Consider the following 23,333-nt stretch of genomic DNA (forward strand, 5'->3'; position numbering starts at 1 on the left):
CCCTCCTTTTAATGATGAATGGGGAGAGGGGGCAACATGTGCCCCCATCACTGTGCTGGGCCAGGCCAAGCCTTTCAACTTCCTTGCCCTGGTCAGTGACAAAATAGGGACCAACATCATGCAGTGCCCACTGGTACTCTGCACTTTCATGTCCCACCACCAGCAATTACAGTGGTCTGCTACTCAGAGCAGAAAACTAGATGGGCCAACAGTCTGAACTGGCACGAGGCAACTTCCGACTTACCTGCCTATTTATTCCAATTGGCAAACTGGACCCACTGGTGGTCCGGCTCATGGGTGCCACAACAGCCACTCTAGTGGGAGATGGCGCCGACTGGCGTTTCTTCGGCGGCAGTGCAGGAGGAGGGCTGTGAAAGGTGGGTCAAAGAAAAACATGAAGACAACAACGCCAGTCAAGTACTTCTGGATCAAAAAGCCACAATAACCATCTCTAAGAAGGTTGGGGAAGGGCCACAGCTCAGTGGCAGAGCATTTCCTTTGCATGCAGAAGGTCCCAGGTTGAACCCTGCTGGCATTTCTAGGTAGGGCTGGGAGAGACCACCACCCTCCACCCAAAACTCTGGAGAGCTGCTGCTCCTGAGCAGTGCAGACAAGGTGGAACTAGACTGACCAGTTGTTTCTCAGATGTGGAGTCTCTCCCAGACCTACCTGAAGATCCTAGGCCCTTCCCCTGAAAACAAAGTAAGATTCCAGTCTTCATGGTTCTGAATAAAGTACTGATTTAAACAGGAAAACCCAAGAGGCTTCCTTCTAATGAGACAGACCGCTGGGTCCATCTAGCTCAGTACTGTCTACACTGACTGGCAGAGGTCCTCCAGGGTTTCAGGCCAGCAATCTTTTCCAGCCCTACCTGGAGATGCTGGAGATTGAACATGGGACCTTTTGCAAGTAAAGCAGATGCTCTACCACTGAGCTATAGCCTTTCCCTCATTAGCTGCTATTTCCTTCAAAGGATGGAGTTTCTCACGAAGTTTGAAAATGGTAGTAAAACCCAAACCAACCATTCCTCTGCATTCAATGGGGGGGGGGGAGTTAATTGTTCCTAATGGGGCTGACCAAAAAAACACACACCCCAAGCAACCAGACAATGGTAAGATTTTCTAGATGCCAATATGTTTGCAAATTGTTCTGTTTCTGGGGCACGCCCATTGCCCCAGAGGGTGTCTTGATGTCAAAGCCCTTCAACAGTGAGAAAGCTGCACAGCCAACTCACACCAGTGACCACAGAGCCTGCAAAAGGAAAAGAATCTCACACGATTCTAGCAAGCCACACAGTATTTGTTTGCATCCCCCATCGCACACTTCAACAAGCAAGGTGTTGCCGTTCTTCTTAAACAACCCTGAACAGCTGGGTGGAGGGTCATAGGAAATATCACACCCACCCACCCAACTTCTAAAAAATAGGTAAGAAGACCCTTGCTGGATCAGGCCAATTGCCCATCCAGTCTAGCACCCTGTTTTTACAGTTGCCAACCCGATGCCTAAGGGAAGCTCATAAGCAGGATCCAAGCACAAGACACTTCTGTCCTCATGCAGTTTCCAGCACTTGGTATTCAGAAGCATTACTGGATCCGGCCATGGAGGCAGAACGAAGCCACCGTGTCTAGTAGCCATTCATAGCGCTCTCCTCCATGAATCTGTCCAGTCCGAATTTAAAGCCATCTAAGTGTGTGACAGGGACGCGGGTGGCGCTGTGGGTTAAACCACAGAGCCTAGGACTTGCCGATCAGGTTGGTGGTTCGAATCCCTGTGACAGGGTGAGCTGCTGTTACTTGGTCCCTGCTCCTGCCAACCTAGCAGTTCGAAAGCATGTCAAAGTGCAAGTAGATAAATAGGTACCACTCCAGCGGAAAGGTAAACAGCGTTTCCGTACGCTGCTCTGGTTCGCCAGAAGCGGCTTAGTCATGCTGGCCACATGACCCGGAAGCTGTACGCCGGCTCCCTCGGCCAATAAAGGGAGATGAGCGCCGCAACCCTAGAGTCAGTCACGACTGGACCTAATGGTCAGGGGTCCCTTTACCTTTACTTTTAAGTTTGTGACCATCTCTGCCACAATTTAGGAGCTCTTGTGTGCTTGCGGCTTAAGGAAGATAACAAGAGTTTCGCTTTGTCTTCTTCCACTCTTTTTTTCTTTATTTCCCCACCCCCTCCACCCCCATTTCCATGAAACCAGAAATGAATGCACCTGCACCTTCACCCGCTCAACTTATGCATCTAATCTCACCTTGCTGAGGAAATCAGAATGTTTTCCAGTACCGGTGGTGAGTGTGGCCAATGTATGCCTGCTCAGATGTGCACACATTGTACAGATACAGACCACACACAGAGACAGACAGATCATTTCTAGCCTTTTCTCATCAGCGCAGGAAATGCTGCCTTTTACTTCTGCCCTACCAACCCCAAGAAGTACCGCACCAGCCACCCCTGGGGTTCTAAAGTCCATTCACACAACACAAAACAGCAGCATGAACCCAGAACAGTGCTGGTTCTCTGCCTGACAAGCTGACATGGAAAGGGTTCTCTGAAGTCTGAAAACCTCTTAATGACAACTAGTTAATTATTTCAACCCTGACTGTAGTGACAAGAGATTATTGGGGCAACTCTCGAACTCATTTCTTCCAGCTCTACCTGTTTTCAGCGACCCGGATGCAGGGAAGGGGAGGCTTGGGAGGGGCGACTTCTTCGTCCATAGGATCCGTCAAAATCTCCGCTGTCTGAGCAATCCCTGTTGTCTTGTTGAGAATCTCCATCTCACGATCTGTCAGGGGAAGCTCCGAAGGGCTGGGAAGAATGGAAAAAGCATGGCTTGCTTTGTATACAGCATTTGCATCACTATGGTTCATTTGGCATTGTGCACCAGGGGCCCAAAGAGGGCGCCAGGCGCTGTGTAGAACGTACAAATATTTGGAAGAGCCAGTCACTCTCTCTGGCCCTTTAAGAAAGCACCTTTTCGCAAATGCATGTTTAACAATTAATTGATATAATTTAATTCAGTTCCTCTCCCTATATTCCTTTTGCTCATACAACTATTTATCTAATATATAAATGTGTCCAAATATAATCAATTCATTAATTAACTACTAACCCCATAGGCAGGGTGCTATTTTTTAAACACTACAGTCTTTTAATTTACTGGATAAGAGGATATCACAATGCACGGGCATTTGATCACACCCACACCATACATTCAAAGCCTGTGGCTTCCACTTAGGAATCCTGGGAACTGTAGTTTGCTAAGGGTGCTGGGAATTGTAGCTCTGAGAGGGCTAAACCTTTAAGCTTGTAGCCGAGTTTTACTCAAAGCAGACATGTTGAAATTAATGTGCCTGCATTAGTCATGCCCAGTTATTTCCATAGGTCTACTCTGAGTAGGATTCACATCAGATAAAAGCCTACCATTCCCATGATTTTTTTGGGTGGGGGAAGTCACAACAGTTAAAGGGCTATGAATGTTCCTTAAATGTATGGTGAAAATGTGACCTTATGTTCCATGGATTCAGCAGCAAACCAGAGCAAGAAACCCCACTGAACTTGCTGCTGCTTCCTCCCTTCATCTTCCACTATTTCTCTTTTCGGTGTGTTCCCTGCAAACAACTGATACAGGCCTATCCCACGAGTAGCTTTGGTTTCTGACTGCTTCATCAGACACTCTTTGTGACTCACCTGTCCGTTGAAGAAGCAGGTATGCTGGGTTTAACGGGGCTTGTGGGGGACGGGTGTTCTTGCTTCTCAATAGTGAGCTTCACCAGCTCCTAATCATAAAATGGAATACAGGAAAAAAAGGAAGGCTAAGTCAAAGGCCACTGCAACTTTATTCTCCACCAGAGAAAACTTGTTTCAATTCCGCTTCAAGGTTTTGGATTTTTCAAACCCCCAACCCCTTTCAAAACCTTCACCCAATGCCCTGGACAGAAAGAAATAGAATGTGAGAACTGGAAAGATGCCTTAGTGGTCTAAACCATGAAAAGCTTACATTGCAAGGTGTAAACACAGAAACCCTGAAAGAAAGACCTGCCCAACCTCTGCTTAAAAGACCCCCTCCTGCAACGGAAGTCTGCCAACCCCAGGAGACAGTCCTGTCCACTTTAGAAAAGCTCTGGCCTCTTTGACATTTCACCCAGTAGTGAGCTGAGATCTGCTCCCTTGCAATTTCCACCCTCTGGCCACAAAGAGGACTGAGAACTAGAGAAGTGTAATAACATAGGACAGTCGGCTACAGTCTTTTCAGATTGGGGCCCCTCCTCTAAATCCCAGCTTTCTGTAGAGAGGCCACTTCTCAGTTTCATTGACTTTGCTGTTCATAAGAAGTGGGGGGACTCTGGATCACACCCTCTAATGCTGGTAAGCCTGCTTCACCACCACCTCAACCTCTCTAGCTTCTAATCCCCCCCGACACACATCCACATGCTGATGAGTTCATGAGGGCTAGCACCTTGCTGGCTTTAAAAACTTTTATTTTCAGGATAACGTATGTTTCCAAGATGTTGAAACCTGTGCGTAACCATGTCAGCGCTTGCATGGGGCAACAAAGCAAGAAGTGACACATGCATTGCAAGGTAATATGGAAAACAGCTCTCTCTATGCAGACTGGTGGCTGCCTGGGTTTGTGTTCCAAGCAGGCTTCGAGAGTTGGTTCATTGTAGATCATAGCATTGACAGTCTCTTTTCTGAATTCTTATCTACCATGATGCAAAAAATAAGGAGGGTTCAAGCAAGACTTCCAAACAAAGGTGTATTGCATTGAAATGTATGTGTGTATTGAAATATATGAATGGAAACTTCATGGGAACGCAAGATATATCAAAGAGGGAAGTAGCTACTGGAAAGCGGAAGTGGAATGGATGAGGTTTGCTGGACTTTCAGAAAGGGCACCAGGGGGAAAGGGTTGGGGGGAAAATGGGTGTGGGTGTGGCTCTTTCCTTTGTAGAGTAGTAGACAACATTCCAGCTGGGCAAAAGTTACTCTTTCTGCACATGGCCCTCTTCTATCTAGGCAGCCAATCAGCATTTATCACAGCCCAGGGCCAAGTTACATCTGGTCTAAAATGTGTGAAGCAGGCTTGGCGATGGCGTGTGGTCTGGGGAAAAGCAGAGCTGTTCTGCTGTTTGCCCCGTTTGGAATTGTGGATTGTGAGTTCTTCAGGGCAGGGACCTGTCTTTATACTCAGTAAAGCACCATACGTGCTGATGTAAATAGCAACAACAATACAGTGGTACCTCGGGTTAAGAACTTAATTCGTTCCGGAGGTCCGTTCTTCACCTGAAACTGTTCTTAACCTGAGGCACCACTTTAGCTAATGGGGCCTTCCGCTGCCGCCGCATGATTTCTGTTCTCATCCCAAGGTAAAGTTCTTAACCCGAGGTACTATTTCTGGATTGGCAGTCTGTAAGCTGAAGGGTCTGTAACCCGAGGTACCACTCTACTGTGTTGCCTCAGAAATTCTGGGCTTCTTCTAAGGAAGTGTACTGCTTTTGTTTTAAAATCAATGTAAGTGGTTATCAATAGCTAAAATTTGATGGCAAACATAGAAGATGGTTCCCCCAAAATACCACAGCTGCACAACCACAGAAGCCAGAAGACTGGGAGGTGGTTTTCATTTCTGCATCAGGTTCCCAGAGCTCAATATGTTAGCCTAGGCCCCACGGTGACTTGTCTGAAGAGACAGCTGTTTATGACTAAAGTTTTAAGGATAGCAATGTTGCTTTTGCATTTGTGACATTTTTGCAGGTGTGCAGAATACGTATTCTAGCAAAGCTCCTAGAATATGAAATCCTTCTTTAAAAGGTAGCTCATCTCTTCATGCAGACTTGGTCAGTTAACAAAACAGAATTAAAACAACAACCCTAAACGCAATGACTGCCACTTAACTCAAAGGAACTTATTACTTCCATGTCAACAAATAATAAAGTAGCACAGCCGAAACATCAGGTGGGCTGCCTGATACTGATGCAGAGGATTTCAGTTAAACTCTGCATGGCCAGTAAGGACTGTTTAACATTAAGAGGAAGGGCCATAGGTCAGTGGGACACCAATTTTGCAACCAGAAGGTCCCAGATTCAACCCAAAACATCTCCAGGTAGGGCTGGAATAGACGCCAATGAGAAACCCCAGAGAGCTGCTGTCCATCAGTGTTGACAATACAGAGCCAGATGGACCAAGGGCTTGACATGGGGTTCCTCCAGATGACAGAGCATTTCTGATTTCCTTGCACAAAGCTTACCTGGAGGTTAGACTATATGAGTAGCGTCCAACTAAGTTCTATTCAGTGTAGACCCACTGAAACTTTTTAGAGCATTCCCCCATCACTTTACTAGGTGCAAAAAAACCCCAACCCCTTTTAAAAGTGGATTTGTTGCATCAGAGCAACGGAGAGTTTTAATCCATTTTAACTGTACAAACCTAATGTTCTGGTACATGCTTAAATTCCTCCTGCAAATTACTTATGGTCTGGAGGTGACTTAAGTAGAACACAGCTGTCTATGCCCTAATAATGATACAGATAATAATAAACCACGACAGATCCACCTTGCAAATCAAGATTTCAAATGAGAAATGACACCAGTCAAGCTTGCAAAAATCTATCATTTGCCTGATAATAAATGTTGGAAATGTAAAGAAATCGAAGGTACATTCTTTCACCTTTGGTGGACGTGCCCAAGGATTAAGGCGTTCTGGGAGATGATCTATAATGAAATGAAAAAGGTATTTAAATATACCTTCTTGAAGAAAACAGAGGCCTTCCTCCTGGGCATAGTCGGCCAATTGGTGCCAAAGAAGGATAGAACTTTCTTTATGTATGCAACCACAGCAGCAAGACTACTCATCGCGAAGTATTGGAAGACACAGGAACTACCCACACTGGAAGAATGGCAGATGAAAGTGATGGACTATATGGAATTGGCAGAAATGACTGGCAGAATCCGCGACCAGGGAGAAGAGTCGGTGGAGGAAGACTGGGAAAAATTTAAGGACCATTTGCAAAAGTACTGTAAAATTAAGGAAGGTTAAAATGACATCTGATGGAAAATAAGTGGTATTGGTAAAAAGATTTCTAAGAAAACGTAAATAGAGATTGATAATTGGAAAATTGATATTTATAACAGGTTAACATCTTGAGTGAGGATAAATGCCAGAGGGTAAGGATTTGCTGAATTTAATATCTGAACTGGAATACAAAATGAGAGGTGTGAGGAGGTCAAGAAACTAGTGAAGGAAGTATAAGATTTGAAATTACTAATCTATTTCCTGTTTTGCTTTTTGGGTTTTTCTTTTTGTCCTTTTTTCTTTTTTGTATTTTTATGTGTTTTGTTTTCTGTATTTTTATATTTTTGTAGTTTTTTCTTTATGTTTAAATGTTGGAATTTTTTATTATTTGTGAAACCTTAATAAATATTATTATAAAAAAAAATCAAATGAGAAAGGTATGCTTTATTGGGCTGGGGGAAGCTCCCTTGGAATTCTACTGTTTCTGACCAAGTTGTGAGTGCAGATGCATTTGAGGTGTGTGCTATAACTAAGCATCTATAGAAGTGTGTCAGAAGAGCCCAGCCTTAGTATTGCTACCATCAGTTTTGAGACAGCCCGTTCTCATGGTGGGAGCAAGGGGTCTGAGGTATGGTCAGAGGCAGAGAAGACAGCACTGTACCTTGACTCCATCCAGAACAGCCTTGATGACCCCTTTCACTGTGTTCACCACCTCTTTATCTTCAGAGTTCAAGCCCTCCAGCATCACCTGATCAGACCAACGTATCAGATTGCCCAGGCTCTGGTACACACGGCTATAGCAGGAAGAGATGGCCGAACTGCAGGAGCAAATAAATAAATAATGCATTGGCATGGAGAATACATGGAGAGAGGTGTTTCAATAAAGGAAAATGCTGGGGGGGAAATCCTTTGTCACAATACATTTTATTCTGATGTACGACTCACCCAGTCCCAAGTTTGAAGACTATTGATTTTATATTTAATAAGCAAGTCAAGATAAGCTCATCCCAAGTCTGACGAGGAACAGTTAAAAACCAACCAACCAACCAACCAACCAACCAACCAACCAACCAGGCTCTTACTACTGAGTCACTGCCTCACAACAGCCCCTGAAGCTTCAGAATAGTCTTCAAGGGGCAGCCCAACAACCTATGCTGTACCTGTGCCTACCCTAAAAAATCAAGCAACAATTTGCACAATTTTCTAGGGAGACTATTGAGGGTCTGATTCAACAGAATAGTTTTGCCAGCAGCATTCTGTGCAATGGGTCCTAACAACAACAACAACAACAACAACAACAGTTTTACAGTGGTACCTCGCAAGACGAATGCCTCGCAAGACGAAAAACGCGCAAGACGAAAGAGTTTTCCGTTTTTTGAGTCGTTCCACAAGACGGATTTCCCTATGGGCTTGCTTCGCAAGACGAAACGTCTTGCAAGTTCTTGCGAGTTTGTTTCCTTTTTCTTAAAGCTGCTAAGCCGTTAATAGCCGCTAAGCCGCTAAGCCGTTAATAGTCGCTAAGCTGCTAATAGCCGCTAATCGCCGTGCTTCGCAAGACGAAAAAACCGCAAGACGAAGAGACTCGCGGAACGGATTAATTTCGTCTTGCGAGGCACCACTGTATTTGTAAGTCACCCATCTGACTGGGTTGCCCCAGTCACTCTGGGCGGCTCCCAACAGAGTATTAAAAACACAATGAAACACCAAACATTAAAAACTTTCCTAAAGAGGGCTGCAATGGGGCTTCCCCCTATTCTCTCTGGCACAATGTTGCAATAAGGCTTCCTCCAGCTCCCCCTGGCCTCCTCAAATTGGCTTGTGGTGGGGGTCAGGAAAGCATGAAGGGAGGACAAGGGAGACTGTTCCATCTGGCAAACGGGAATGCTTGCACTGACAGAACAATAATAGCAGCCTGGCATTGAATTCCTCCTTATAGACTTTAATTATGTCATGTGCAACCTGAATTTGTTGGATTTGTGTTTCATCCATGCCACCCCATCCCCCTTTCTGCTGCACAGTCTGATGAATGGCAGATAAGGAAACAACATTCAGCCACATCTCCAATTCTGAAAACAGCACACTATGGTCACCGTTCATGAGAAAATGTAGAACTAAGCAGTTGCTTGTTATAGTTCTACTTCCCCTGTTGATGATGCAAAACACATTGGCTTCAAACGAGAGGGAGAGGAGAGAGAAATAAATCTAGACACATGTGTCAGGAAGGCAAAATTATATGAAAGTTATTGCATGCCACATATATATATTAATGGAGTAGATCATATATTCCCTAGTGAACGCAAGAAGTGTCCAGCTGGATTATGCTAATGATCCAGTCTTGACCTGGGGGTGTTGGCGGTGAGAACAAAGCTGTGCAGCTTCAGAACTTATCTCAGCAAGCACTGGGAAGCGTCCCAAGCAAAGACATTTCTCATAGGCTCTGATAACTCTTGCCCTGCCAATGCTTTCTCGACCTTGTTAGGTCCACATTTATCCTTAAAATGAGTGAAGATCCAAGGCCTTGTGGTGGGAGCATTGAGTATGCAAGCATTTGACGTCAACCACACTGCTGTGGTGCCTTTGCAGCTGGTGAATTTCTTGGTGATCATGTGGCTAGAGGGAGGCAGGGTTTGAGCCTTTCAAAACTGAATATATTCCACATCACAATAGCATGCCCAATTGAGTGCAGACCCACTGGATCTACCTTAATGACATTAATGGATCACCTGGCAACTCTGTGGTCACTGGATGGAAGGTTGTTCTTAGCTGTAATTGCTTATAATATGCTTTTAACAGCAGCAGCAGCAGCAACAACCTCCTTGTTCCTGGTTAATCCCCTGGCAGCAACTCACCTCTGCTGAATCCGCGTCTCTGCTTGGACCAGCGGCAAGATGGCTTCCAGTACTTTGCTGGCAGATCCCGGCAGCATCTCCAGCACCTTGCTGTCGATTGCCATTTTGTCAACGATAGTCTTGAAATAGCGTAGTGCGCTCACTACGTCCTTCTCTCTCTCCTCCAGCCAAGTGAGATTCTGAGGAGGAATGGAAGGAAGGAGAAAGGGAAACATTTACTGTTTCGGTCAGTGACCATACAGGAAGGAAGGTGCTATCAATAAAGATACTGGGCCAATTAACTGCTACATGTGTCTGCTTGCATGTCATTATTATTCATAGAATCACAGAATTGCAGAATTGGAAGGGGCCCCTAAGAGTCATCCATTCCAATATCCTGCAATGCAGGAATCACAACTAAAAGAATCCCTGGCAGAATTCAATTATGAATTACTTCCGATGAAGCACCTTGAAGCTATTTTGCAATGCGAGAAAAACATCTATTGCATCTATTTTAAAAATGGTTTCAAATTCAATATGAATACCAACTGTGATAAAAATAACCCCCACTTTTTTGAAAGAGGAGCATCTTCAATACAGCCCTCCTGGCTGATATGTAACAGGAGGGAGTTCCAAAGGGATGTGCCTCCCTCCAGCTACACGCAAGAGGACTGTACCACACAGAAAACTAAATGAGCGACTCACACCTACACAATCCAAGAAACTGGAGCCCTAGCAACTGATGGGCTGTATCAGAAAGGCACACTTCATTTCTCCCTGATACAGAAATAACATGGAATAATGTTTTGGGGACACTTTCCTACAGCAAGTCTTGGGAATCAAATTTAGCACAAGACAAACAGGACTTTATTAAAAGTAAGCAGGGGTGGTTTTTTAAAACTTTGTTTTGGGTTGGGAATTTTTTTTCCGGGGGGCGGGTGTTGCACCATACCCAGGAATTTCAATGTAACTTTTGGCGACTCCATTTCCACTTTAGCTAGACTCTCCTTAGTCAATGGTTAACCAGGCTTGCCCCCCAAAATAAATATATACAGATACAGGACAACTAATACAGAGCTTGCTCTGAAACACCCATGTAGGCTCTGCATAAAATCTTGAGGAAGCCTTCCATAGGCCACCCTCATTCTCCCAGAGTGACAGCATCCTTGCTTGCACTGTGAACCTGATCAGTTGCATCCCTTTTGGCTAATCATTTGGCTGAAGACAATAGTTAACATTGCTTAGGAGCTAATCCCCACAAAGACTGACTGTTGCGCAAGTCTCTCTGCTTAAACACTTGGCCTCATAAATAAATTCACCCAATGCAGCAGGCTGCCTCATTCTCTCTCTGCCAGGACCCGAACCTAGAGCAGCAGACTAAGCAGGATGGAGACTGGCCAGGTGCGTCAGACCAGTGGCACCAACAAGGAGGCTTGCTGGTGACTCAGACATACAGCATGATGTTCACACCTGAGATGGATCTAGTGTTCAACCTGGCAGAGTGGGAGTGGTGGTCTTGGTCCAGGGACCCCTGGAGTGGGGCCTCCACACTGGGGACCTACGGCCCCTGCCTTGTTGGCCCATCAACAACAGAAATGCACGGGGGGGGGGGGGAGGCAGGAATCCACAAAGACTCAACTCAGACCAAGGAGCAAGGCTTGCCTGCAGGCTTGTGGTGCAAGGAAGTTTCTGTGGTGGACCTCCCTACTTCCACTGCTTCCTGCTCAACATATCTACTTAAGAGCAATGCCTCTATTGCACCACCTGCCCCTCATGGGCTCTGCCTTTGGGGAGGGGGCATGACACCACACACTTACCTTGTTCACCACCTTCTCAGGAGTCTTCACCATGAGGTCAGGCTGCTTCCCTTTCCTGGATGGTGTCCGCTTTATTTTGGGAGAGTGGAACTTGTCCTTCAACTTCATGGTGAATGAGGCGAGATGGGAGCGCTGAGAATCTACAAAAAAAGATGAGGGGTATGAGTGTATTTATCTGATTGGGCTGGAATCCAACTTGCACCAAGCGATATGCCCATATCAATAAATCAAATCTTTATTATGGTTGGCTGATGCTGAAACAAAGCACATGATATACAGCAATACAAAATCGTAGCGTCAGAAGAACTAGCTATTAATGATTCAAGATGACAAATGAGAAACTGACCATTATAGCAGGTGTTGCATATTACAATCTTCAAATATGTACACTGAAAACTGCCATGTGCAGGTCAGACTGGTGGTCCCTTCTAGACCAGAACTGTCAACAATGACTAGTAGCAGCTCACCAGGGGATCAGACTAGGAGTCTTTCCCTGCTCTACCTGGAGATGCTCTGCCACTGGTCTGTAACAGATTTATTTGACCCCTCAAGGCAGTGCTTTTTTTCTGAGAGTACTCTAGGATCTGCGGTACCAGCACCTTCCCCCCGCCCACCCAGAAGCACTGGTTAAAAGTGTGGTACTTATGGTAACAACTTCATAGTGAGTACAGACACCTTTTTTACTAGAATGAAAACACTGCCAGGTTAAATAATATGCCTCAACGGTGCTGAGTGGAGACTGTGGGTGGAAGCAGATTTGCATTCTTTACCTGTCTTCAGTATAATTTGTCAATAATAGTACAGGATCAACATGGGCTTTCATGATCTAATATTTTCGATATTAAAGCTTTAATCTTCTCCCAGTTTTTCCAATATAAAGGTGCTGAGAGCTGTTACAAGACCTCCCTGTGCCCCTCCCAAAGCTACAATTCCCAGAGTTCCCTGTGAAGGATTGTTAAAACACTCAAAAAAATGTAGCTCTGTGAGGAGAATAGGGGGTGTCCTAACAACTCTCAGCACCCCTAACAAACTACAGATCTCAGAATCTTTTGTCAGAAACCGTAACTGTTTAAAGTAGAACCATAATGTTTTAAGAGTATAATGTGAATGTGGCCTCTGTTGAATACAACCCAACATGCCGGCAGATATATGGGGGGAGGCCATGGTAGATGGAATAAATGTGGAAAAGGATATATAGTGGTACAAAGCAAACTGCTTTGGATTACAACCGTTTTGGATTACAACCACGTCAAACCCGGAAGTGCGTGTCCCTTTTTTTGGATTACAACCCATTTTTGGGGGGATTTCAACAATTTTGTTTTTGATTACAACAATTTTGTTTCGCCCCATTGGTGAAAGTGTGCCTTGGGTTACAACCTGTTTTGGTTTACAACCGGACCTCCGGAACGGATTATGGTTGTAAACCAAGGTACCATTGTAAAGATATATTGCTAAACTGGCTGCTTAAATGAGGAGAAGAAGCATAATCATGTATGGGGTTTCCCCCTCTCTACCCTCATTTTCATTTGAGCTATTTTAGTTTCAATGCACATTTCACGGTCTGTAGCCCTTGCAAAGAAGAAGCAGTACCTTTCTAACATCAGCAGGCATGTTTGTAACCACTTAAACTGCAAAGTGAAACAAGCCCGGGTGATTTCACAGTAAGCCACTGCTGGCAGTCTCCTGCTTAAGCTGACACAGCTGGTCTCAGAAGAGGTGCTGAGACTCCCAGACAACTGGTTGGGGGGACGGGACTTCAACATCCATACTGAGGCGACTGGCTCTGGGGTGGCTCAGGACTTCATGTGTGTGTGCATGTTCATATGTATGTATATCTATATCTATACTGCTCTTCAACATCATGGCTCCAATGATGACTATGCGGCTGTCATGGCTCCAATGATGACTATGCCAGGCCACACTCTGGACCTTGTTTTCTCAACTGGATAGGAAGAGGGTGATCTCAAAGTAGGGGATATTGGCATCAGTCCCTAGTCAGATAACTTCCTGTTTCAGCACCTTTTCCCCTTCGCTGAGGTGGGGGACCTGTTAGGATGGTCTGTCCTTAGAAGCCAATGGATCCAGTGGGCTTCCAGAGTGCTCTGGGAGATTTCCTGTCAAAGCTCTGGCTGACCTCCGGAACAACTAAATGGCTCAGGCTGTTGACAGGATCACCCCTGAGCGCCCTCTCCTGCTTGGCTCCCTGGTACACTCCAGAGCTTAGAGCGAAAAACAGAGTCATAGCTACAGGGGAGCTAGCCAGGTGTTTTGCCCGGTGTGAAGGCTCCAGAGGGGCGCCATTGAGGCTCCCAGGCTCTCTCTCTCTCTCTGTGTATGCAAATATGCACAAGGAGGTGCCAAACTTGGTCTTTGACCCAGGTGAAATACAGTCTAGTTTTGCCCCTGGCAAGGACAGTGGCTAGGAGATGGTTCGAACATGAGTAGAAGAAAAATCTGGTTGAATGCAATCATACTCTGGTGGGGGCTCATCATTGAGTATACCTAGTGAGCAGTGAAGCCTGCAAAGAAGACTTACTCTGCTGCTTCCACTGCATTCTCATTGTGTGGTCTAGCAGAGCTTTCCCAGGTAGTATGGAGCCTGCTACAGTCTGGCCCAAGGGAGGTGGCAGAACCTAGGGCAACTCACTGTGACTTGTTTGCAAAGCTTTTGAGGATAAAATTGTTGCATCCACTGGAATCTTGACACCGCTGTTACAACAGATGAAGGGCAGTATATAAATTTAAACAACAGGGGGAGCTAAGCGGCGAGGCAGGCAAGCCAGATGGGAAACAACCACCTGGCCTTCTAGTACAATATTAGACAAAAACAAACAGTGGCTCTCTCAATATGTTCCTTCAACTTGTTCAAGGATGCGGTTGCCTCAGTTTATAAATCACACCGGCTGTTATGTCTATCTGCCTACAGTTAGGCTAGGCAAACAGAATACATGAGAATGCAAGAAGAGCCTGGCTGCTGGAACAGGCCAACATCCCATCTAGGCCAACATCCTGTTCTCACAGTGGCCAACCAGAGGCCCAATGGGAAGCCTGCAAGTAGGATCTGAGGACAAGGGCAATTCTCCACTTGAGTGGTTTCCAGCACCTGGTATTCAGAAGCATTACTGCCTCCAACCATGGAGGCAGAGCACAGCCATCATGGCTAGTTGCCATCAATAGCTTTTCCCTCTATGAGTCTGTCAAATCCTCTGTTAAAGCCATCCAAGTTGGTACTTATCATGGCTTTCTGTGGAAGGAGGCTCCAAAGTTTAACGATGTGCTGCATGAAGAAGTCTTTCCTTTTATCTGTCCTAAATTTCCAACATTTGACTTTATTAGAAGTCCACCAGTTCTGGTGTTTTGAGAGAGGGAGAAAAACTTTTCTCTATATACACTATATACATTTCCCCGATGCCATGCAAAATTTTATAAACTTCTCTCACATCACATCTACTTTGGCAGAGGACTGGACATACCAAGAAGGTTGGGTCTCATTTTTGTAGCAAGTTATAGCTGTAAGGGGTTGGGGAGTAGGACTGCTTTTCAAATAAAGAAGCAATATATTCCATTTTGAAATAATCCTTACACAAAGGAACATAGGGAGTTGCCTTACATAGAGTCCCCTAATCATAAAGTAAGATTCTAGTCCTTAGAGTTCTGAATAAATAGGTACATAAATTAATAGGTACATACTGAAATAGACCATGAGCTCATCAAGCCCAGTACTATCTATACTGTCTGGCAGTGGCTCTCTGGAGTTTCAGAAAAGGGACATTCCAAGACCTACTTAGAAATGCCAGTAATTGAACCAGGGACCTTCTGGGTAAAAGACAGATGTTCTAACACTTTATGCTGTGAATCACCCAGGGCTCTTTGGATGAAGGGCAGTATACAAATTTAATAAATAAAAATAAGTAACATTGAGTTTCAGCTCTTTTCTGAAGGATTCCAGACTGTCTGGTTGTCTAGGGGCATTTCTCAATCACCATAGGTGAGTGGCTATGTACATGTGCGGCCGATTTAACTAGCTTCAATGGCCGAATAGCCAAGAGGGAACCAAGTTTCTAATTTCACTGTGCAGCTTCAAATGAGAGATTTATTTATTTATTTGCTTGATTTTAAATATCAGAGCCAACATTCTTAGGATGCTGAATTTTGTGCAAGGGAACAGATTCTGCAGCCATGTGGTAAACCAACAAATGGACAGGTCGAAATCCAGAGCTGCTCATGTCAAAGGAGACGGAGATGGGTCATCACTGGCATGCACTGGCCCATGGAGCTGCTGAGTCACACAGAAGTCTTCGTAGGCTCAAGACTTACCTCAAAGTACTCAGAAAAAAGAAACTACTAGCAGGGAATTATTTGCACTCTTCCCATACCAAATCTTGCAATATAACACAACTGCAGTCCACAGCTGACTTCCATACTGTAGCAATACATAGTTTTGGGGTACAGTGGTACCTCTGGTTACTAACGCTTCTGGTTATGAGCCCTGCTAACATAGATGTAGCTACTCCTGGTTGCGAACTTTGCCCCAGGATGCGAACGGAAATCATGCGCTAGAGGCTCGCACGCAGCGGGAGGCCCCATTAGCTAAAGTGGTACCTCAGGTTAAAAACGGTTTCAGCTTAAGAACGGACCTCCAGAACAAATTAAGTTTGTAACCAGAGGTACCACTGTACTTGCAGACTGCTACAGAGGTCACTATGCAAAACTCCCTCTGTGCTAGCAGAAAAAGTACTGCATTATGACTGTCAGCTGTTTCAACACTAACCTTCTCTCTCTAACAATGATAAATGCTAAGTTTAGCCTTTTCTATTCCAGCATATGTGACTGTCCAACATCAAAACAAATTGCCATGACATAAATGGTGCTCTGGGTGTTCCTAATCCAAATAACCATGTGCCAAAGATGCATAGGACATTGAGGCGGGGCTGGCTCTTCAAAGATAATCTGGTCCAATATCCCTAGAAGGTGGCCTCTGCTTGAAAATCTCTTAGCAAAGGTAAGTCTGCTGCCTTCTGAATTTTTAAATGTTCTGTCAAAATTCTGCTTCTTGTCATTTGGACCTGTCAGATTGCGTCCTCCCCTCTGGAGGATAATTTGCTGCATGATCCATGAGATAGGCTTTTTCTCCCTTAAAAAGTATGTAGAGCTGAAAGGGGAAGTTGGAAGGATGACATTTTAAAGGCTCAGTTTAATTCTAGTAGATCCAACTTCTACCCAAAACTCTTAGTAAAGTGATGAGTGAGTGTCTTTTTGGGTATGCGTATCTTGAAGTGACCAGAGGGGATGCTGTCTACAGTGTTCTGTGCCCAAAGGATTGAAAAGGTTTTAGACCTCTGGTCTAAAACAAAGGACGGAAAGAACTCTTTTGTATTTCTATGCAAATTTACACAGATTCCTTCCATGGATTAAAATTCACACAATTAGATTAGCCATGTCTTTTTAAAACGGGTGACAGGCCTAATTCTAGTATTTCCACAGTGAGATGGGTTTACCCCCCCTTCACCATGTCCTGCTTTCGAATGAGATTAAATTTGATTGGGTTGCAATCACAGAAAGAATAACATTTCCTCCAACACTCAGCTTTCCTTATCCCTCTTGTCTAGTAAGTAACTGAGAGGGAAATTATGTATATGTTTACTAAGAATTAAGGCTTCATCTACATCAAACCTTTAAAGCACTATTATACCACTTTGTAGCCAAAAATAAATATAGGAGCTGTAGTTTGTTAAGGGTCCTGGGAGTTGTTAGACGACCCCTTTTCTTTGCACCGAGTTACAATTCCCAGAGTGGTTTTAACAGCTAAGCCCTCTTCCCCAGGGAACTCTGGGAATTGTAGCTCTGGGAAGAGAATACGTTATCTCCTAAAAACTCTCACCATCCTGTACAAGCTACACGTCCCCAGATGCTTTGGGGGGGAACAATGACTGTTTAAAGTTGTATGATAGTGTTTTTAACGTACAGTGCAGATGGGTCCTGATTCCCACCAAGTTTAATGGGCCTTACTCCTAGCTAAGACTGTGTACGGTTAGTTTTTTTCTTTAAAATCAACAACACTGAAGCCTTTCTTTTAGGAATTTTAGGTGCCGAAATCCCAAGGGAGCAGAAAAGACTTTATGTATGCGACCACAGCTGCGTGGATATTATTGGCCCAGGGATGGGAAGAAGATAAAGTCCCTACCAGAGAAGAATGGCAGATCAAGTTGATGGGATTATGTCTCAGTGGCAAAAATGAAGAGAAGAATAAGAAATCAGGAATATCCAAATTTTAATAAGGAATGGGAAATTTTTAATAATTTACCTTAAAAACCATTGTAAACATTTAAAATCATTAGTATGATTTGAATAACACATGTAGTTTAATGGTGAATTTTGGATATAATGGAGATGTAAAAAGATTTGATTATAAAAGATCCAGGAGGAAATGATTAATAATAGGGCCCACAAAGGGGAGGAGGGAAGTCCAGGAGATTATCTGGAATCTTGTCTTCATGTTGTATGTTTGTGATTGTAAAATTTTAATTTGAAAACCAAATTAATTTATGTGTACAGTTAGGAATGCCCTCGTTACATTTTCTTTCCTCCTACCCCATGCCAGAGTGTGTGGTGCTATCGATATGATGTGAAAATAGTTCTTCACATTTACTGCTTTTATGTCAGCCTGTAAATGATATGAAAATGTTCAAATTTTACAATTCCAAAATCCATAAATAGGCAACACCTTTGCTATCCAACATATCAAAATGTCACAAAATAGCAAGCATGTTTTTGAGATGTCCATAGCAAGGGATAGAGTGGGAAAGAGCAAAAATGAACCGGAAAGGGAACTGCTAAAGTCATTAAGGTGTGATGATGAATGATGGAGAACCTCTGAAAACTTGCTCATTATTTTTAGTGGTTAAGTCTGTCAGAAATCAAGGTTCCAATCAGAAGAGTCTGGTGCACTGGATCAGGTCCAAGGCCCATCTAGTCACACATCATGTTCTCACAGTGCCCAACCAGAGGACTAAGAAAACCCCCAAGCGGGACCCTGAGTGCAACAGCCATCTCTTCACAGGTGATTCCCAGCTGCTGGATTTAAGAGGCATAAAGAAGCATATCATAGCTACGAGCCACTGATAGCCTTTGCTCCATGTGTTTGTCTACTTCCTCTTTAAAGCCATTCAAACTGGTGGTTGTCGCATCATCCTGCTGCAGCCAATCCTACTGTTTTAACTACCGTATTTTTCGCCCTATAGGACGCACTTTTCCCCCTCCAAAAATGAAGGGGAAATCTGGGTGCGTCCTATGGGGCGAATGCAGGCTTTCGCTGAAGCTTGGAGAGCGAGAGGGGTCGGTGCGCACCGACCCCTCTGGCTCTCCAGGCTTCAGGAAGACATCAGCAGCCTATGCAGCCCTGCAGGAGTTCCCGCAGGGCTGTCTAGGCTGTGGATAGCAGCCTGCTTCCCGGAGCGCTGGGCGCCCTGAAAGCAGAGCGCCTGGCGCTACGGGAACACATCCGCAGCCTAGGCAGCCCTGCGGGAGGTCCCGCAGGGATGTCTATGCTGCGGATAGCAGCTTGCTTCCCGGAGCGCCGGGCGCCCTGAAAGCAGAGCGCCCCGCGCTTCGGGAACACATCCGCAGCCTAGGCAGCCCTGCGGGAGGCCCCCGCAGGGCTCCCCACACTGCGGATAGCAGCCTGCTGCCCGGTGGGCGGGGCACCCTGAAGCAGAGTGCTCCACGCGCCGGACAGACATCCGCAGCGTGGGCAGCCCTGCAGGAGTTCCCCGCAGGGCTCCCCACGCTGCGGATGGCAGCCTGCTGCCCGGCGGGCGGGGCGCCCTGAAGCAGAGCGCCTCGCGCGCCCGGCAGACATCCGCAGCGTGGGGAGCCCTGCAGGAGTTCCCCGCAGGGCTCCCCACGCTGCGGATAGCAGCCTGCCGCCTGGCGGGCGGGGCGTCCTGAAGCAGAGCGCCCCTCGCACCGGGCAGACATGGGCCAGCCCCACAAGCTCGGGGGACAGCAGGGAGGCGCAGCACCGCCATCCCACTGTTCCTCGACCTGGTTCGGTTTCCCCGACCTGCTTTTGGGGGGGAAATAAAGGGAAATTTTTCCCCTTTATTTCCCCCCCAAAAAACTAGGTGCGTCCTATGGGACGGAGCGTCCTATGGGACGAAAAATACGGTATGTGTTGTGTGGAGCACTACTTCTTTGTGCCTGTCTTGAAATCTTTAAATATTTACCTTCAAGGGATGATCCTAGGGTTCTAGTGTTATGAGAAGGGGAGGGGAATGTCACTCTAATCGCTTTCTCCGTGCCATGCATAGTTTTATCCCCCTTTACTCAAACAATTTCGTTCCCTCTCAAAACAGCCTCCATGGGCACCTGCATTTCATCTCCATTGATGCTTCCTTGCCTTTGAAAATGGTTAACAACAGAGCCTCTGACCCTAACCAAGATCTCTGGGCCACAGCCTTTGCCTCCTCTCCACATCCCTGAGAGAAAGTCTAACACATAAGCCTGCATACAAACATTCCTCATTTCATCCGTTTGGCAAAGACGAATGTGCCTTATTACCAGGCTGGGTTTGAACGTGGTCCAGCTGCTGAGTCATGGCCTTATGCTGGCTTTAAAGCTTGCCTTGCCACAAGTCGGCGCGTGCCTAACTCCTGACAACACACACAGCGCGCGCGCACACGCACTGACAAAAATTTAAAAACCAGCCTGTGACTTCCAGGCAAGAGTGCCCTGGCTGGGAAACCGCCTTCAGGCACAGAGAGCCAGTCCCGAGCACCAGCAATTCTGAGTCACCTTCGAATGCTGCTAGAGCAGCTCAGAGCAGCTGGGTGACATTTCGACACACCGCAATTTGCTTGAGCAAAGCTTTTGTCAGTTGGCCAAGACAGAACATTAAAACCTGGTGAAGGAGGTCCATTTTTTTATTTTTATTTTTTGAAAACCATAGGGGGGGATTGAGGCAGGAAAAAAGGAGCCAGTGGAGGATTTATTGGCCCCAGGCTTGCAGCAGGATGCAAGCAGCAGCACAAAAAACAAGCTTACTTTTTTGCAAAATAAAACAAGAGACTCTTTTGTTTGGGGCAAGTGTAGTGTGCTGCTTGTGGGTTGTAGCCAGCAGAGTAGACCATGCAAAATTCATGAACCTAAGTTAGTCAGGTCTATCAGTTTCAACGAGTCTCCTCTGAGTAGGACGAATCTTGGATTATTACTCACAATCTAACTCCAGTGTAAGCTTTGTGCAAGAGAATCAGGAGGAAGCATACGGGCCATAGTGGGACATGCACAGAAAAAGCTGCGGTATGTATCTCACCTACGGGCTTCTGTTCAGGATTCTAGTCAGCCCGGCATGCTCTCCTCAAGGATGCTCCATTCCACTCCCTCTTTCCAGGTTCCTTTCTAACCAACCTATTATGCAGCTAGTAAGCAAGCTGAGTTTTCTTTGGGATTATTTGGGGCTGCTGTGTTTTAACTCCCTTAAGAGTTTGTGTGGTTTGTAAGAAAAAGAGTCTGTACTTTGCAAACCTCAAGGTACCCCTACCCCACCCATACCAATTTATCTCTCTCTTGTTTCTTAGTGGTCCCAGTTTGACTCCACTATTTCTGTCAGCACCCACCACATGAGTTCACTATTAGAGGGACTGAGACCAATCCAGCCTAGATATAAATAATCTGAAAACCCAGAGCCCTTGATTTCCTCAAAGGACACTTTTCTGAAACTGCTTTAAAAAAAATGATTCATTTAAAAGACCAGGCGGACAATTTCACACACATAAAAAAGCCCCAGGTCAGTCAAAACATTTATTTCCCCCACTGTGACAATGATGCTTGGAAGCAGACACAGCTTTTGAAAGAACACTCAAAATTTAAGAATCGTGCAATCAACTGGAGGGCTAACAAGCTGTGTCACTCTTTTTCAAAAAGGCCTAAGGGGACAGGAAGGAAGCAAGCATCCCAAAAGCTACCAGAGGGAGAGCAACAAAGGTCCTCTCTTCCCACCTGATAATGAAGCCACAAAGCGCCTCTGAGTGAACAGAACTCTTCCAAAGTGCTTCTGAGCACAGAGGTGACTTATGTAACGAGTTACACAACGCTGCCCATTAAAATGGCATTTCCCTCTTCACTGAGCGCCTCTCTGTCATCTGAAGAGTGAGTGGCAAAGACAGAGAAGCTTCAATTAAAGCCCTGGCCAACGGGGAGGGGGATTGGGGGTGCATGAGGATTTTGGCGGAAGTAGAGCAGAAGGATGAACTCCAGATGAAAGAGGAAGCTTGGGCTTTAGAGGCCAAAGCATACTGTTAACATTATACCAGTGTATGACTCCACTTCCTAAGCTCTGCAAAAGTGCAACGAGGGTGTGTGGGTGGGTGTCCCTGAAACAAGAGGGTTTAATACGTAAGCTTTGACAGGTGTGGGCCAGAAAGGGATGGGAAGAATGGAAAAGGAAGAGTACCGTATTTTTCGCCCTATAGAACGCACTTTCCCCCCTCCAAAAACGAAGGGGAAACGTGTGTGCGTCCTATGGGGCGAATGCAGGCTTTCGCTGAAGCCTGGAGAATGAGAGGGGTCGGTGCGCACCGACTCCTCTTGCTCTCCAGGCTTCAGGAAGCTCTGCACAACCCTTGGGAGACCGGCACGACTTCGCACCGGTCTCCCAAAGGTTGCGCAGAGCTGCCTGCATTCTGAAGCCTGGGGCACGCTGAACAGCATGCCCGGGCTTTGCGCAGCTCTCTGCAAGCCTGGGGAGACCGGCGCGACTTCCCGTCGGGCTCCCTAGGCTTGCGGATAGCAGGCTGTTCTGGGGGCTGGGGTTGGGGGAAGCTCGGGCTTCCCCCGCACCAGCCCCGCGCCTGGGGAAAAAATATTTTCCCCCCTTTATTCCCCCCCCCAAAAAAAACTAGGTGCGCCCTATGGGGCGAAAAATACAGTAATAAAGGAAGAAGAATATGGAGCTCTCTTTTCAACTCACTGGCTTCAATTTTGGTTTAAGTGTTTAAACCTGCTTCAGTTGTTTTATTGCTTATTCAGGAATGGAAAGCATCTTTCTGCCCGTGTAGGTAACTGCTGGGGCAGGGATGTCCCACCCCTGAGGCAAGGTGAGGCAGTCACCTCAGGCAGCAGGATCCACAGGGGCAGCAGATCTGTCCTCAGAGGAATGCATTGGTCACTGCTGCAGTGAACTCCTTAGAGGCTGGATTTGCTGTCCCATGCCACCTCTACAGTGGCCTCTTGGCAATTAAGAGGCACTGCTGGTCTTCCACATTTAGGGAGGAAATAGTGGGGCTGCCAATAATAATAATAATAATAACAACAACAACAACAACAACAACAATAATAATAACAATTATTATTATTATTATTATTATTATTATTATTATTATTATTATTATACCCCACCCATCTGGCTGGGTTCCCCCAGCCACTCTGGGCAGCTTCCAGCAAAATACTAAAATACAACAATTCATCAAATTATTCCCTAAACAGGGCTGCCTTCAGATGTCTTCTAAAAGTCAGATAGTTGTTTATTTCTTTGACATCTGATGGGAGAATGTTCCACCAAGAAGGCCCTCTGCCTGGTTCCCTGTAACTTCGCTTCTCGCATTGAGGGAACCGCCAGAAGGCCCTCGGAGATGGATCTCAGTGTCTGGGCTGAACGATGGGCATGGATACGCTCCTTCAGGTATAC

The 23,333-nt window shown here is 45.8% G+C and overlaps 1 protein-coding gene across 8 annotated transcripts in view; it reads right to left on the reverse strand.

Annotated features, from left to right (window-relative positions):
• RAPGEF1 (Rap guanine nucleotide exchange factor 1) overlaps positions 1-23,333 on the reverse strand; it is a 107,696-nt gene that overhangs the window by 37,668 nt on the left and 46,695 nt on the right. For all 8 annotated transcript variants that reach the window (XR_014004072.1, XM_081179181.1, XM_081179183.1 and 5 more), the window contains 6 exons: positions 11,651-11,790; positions 9,855-10,033; positions 7,667-7,823; positions 3,685-3,773; positions 2,650-2,802; positions 245-368 (listed from right to left, as the gene is read on the reverse strand). Coding sequence is in view for 7 of the 8 variants with exons in the window: in XM_081179181.1 (XP_081035307.1) it covers positions 245-368; positions 2,650-2,802; positions 3,685-3,773; positions 7,667-7,823; positions 9,855-10,033; positions 11,651-11,790 (842 nt within the window). In the remaining variant the exon portion in view is untranslated. The remainder of the gene's footprint in view (positions 1-244; positions 369-2,649; positions 2,803-3,684; positions 3,774-7,666; positions 7,824-9,854; positions 10,034-11,650; positions 11,791-23,333) is intronic.

This window comes from Podarcis bocagei (genome assembly GCF_964188305.1).
Source record: "Podarcis bocagei genome assembly, chromosome: Z".
NCBI classification, from domain to species: domain Eukaryota; kingdom Metazoa; phylum Chordata; class Lepidosauria; order Squamata; family Lacertidae; genus Podarcis; species Podarcis bocagei.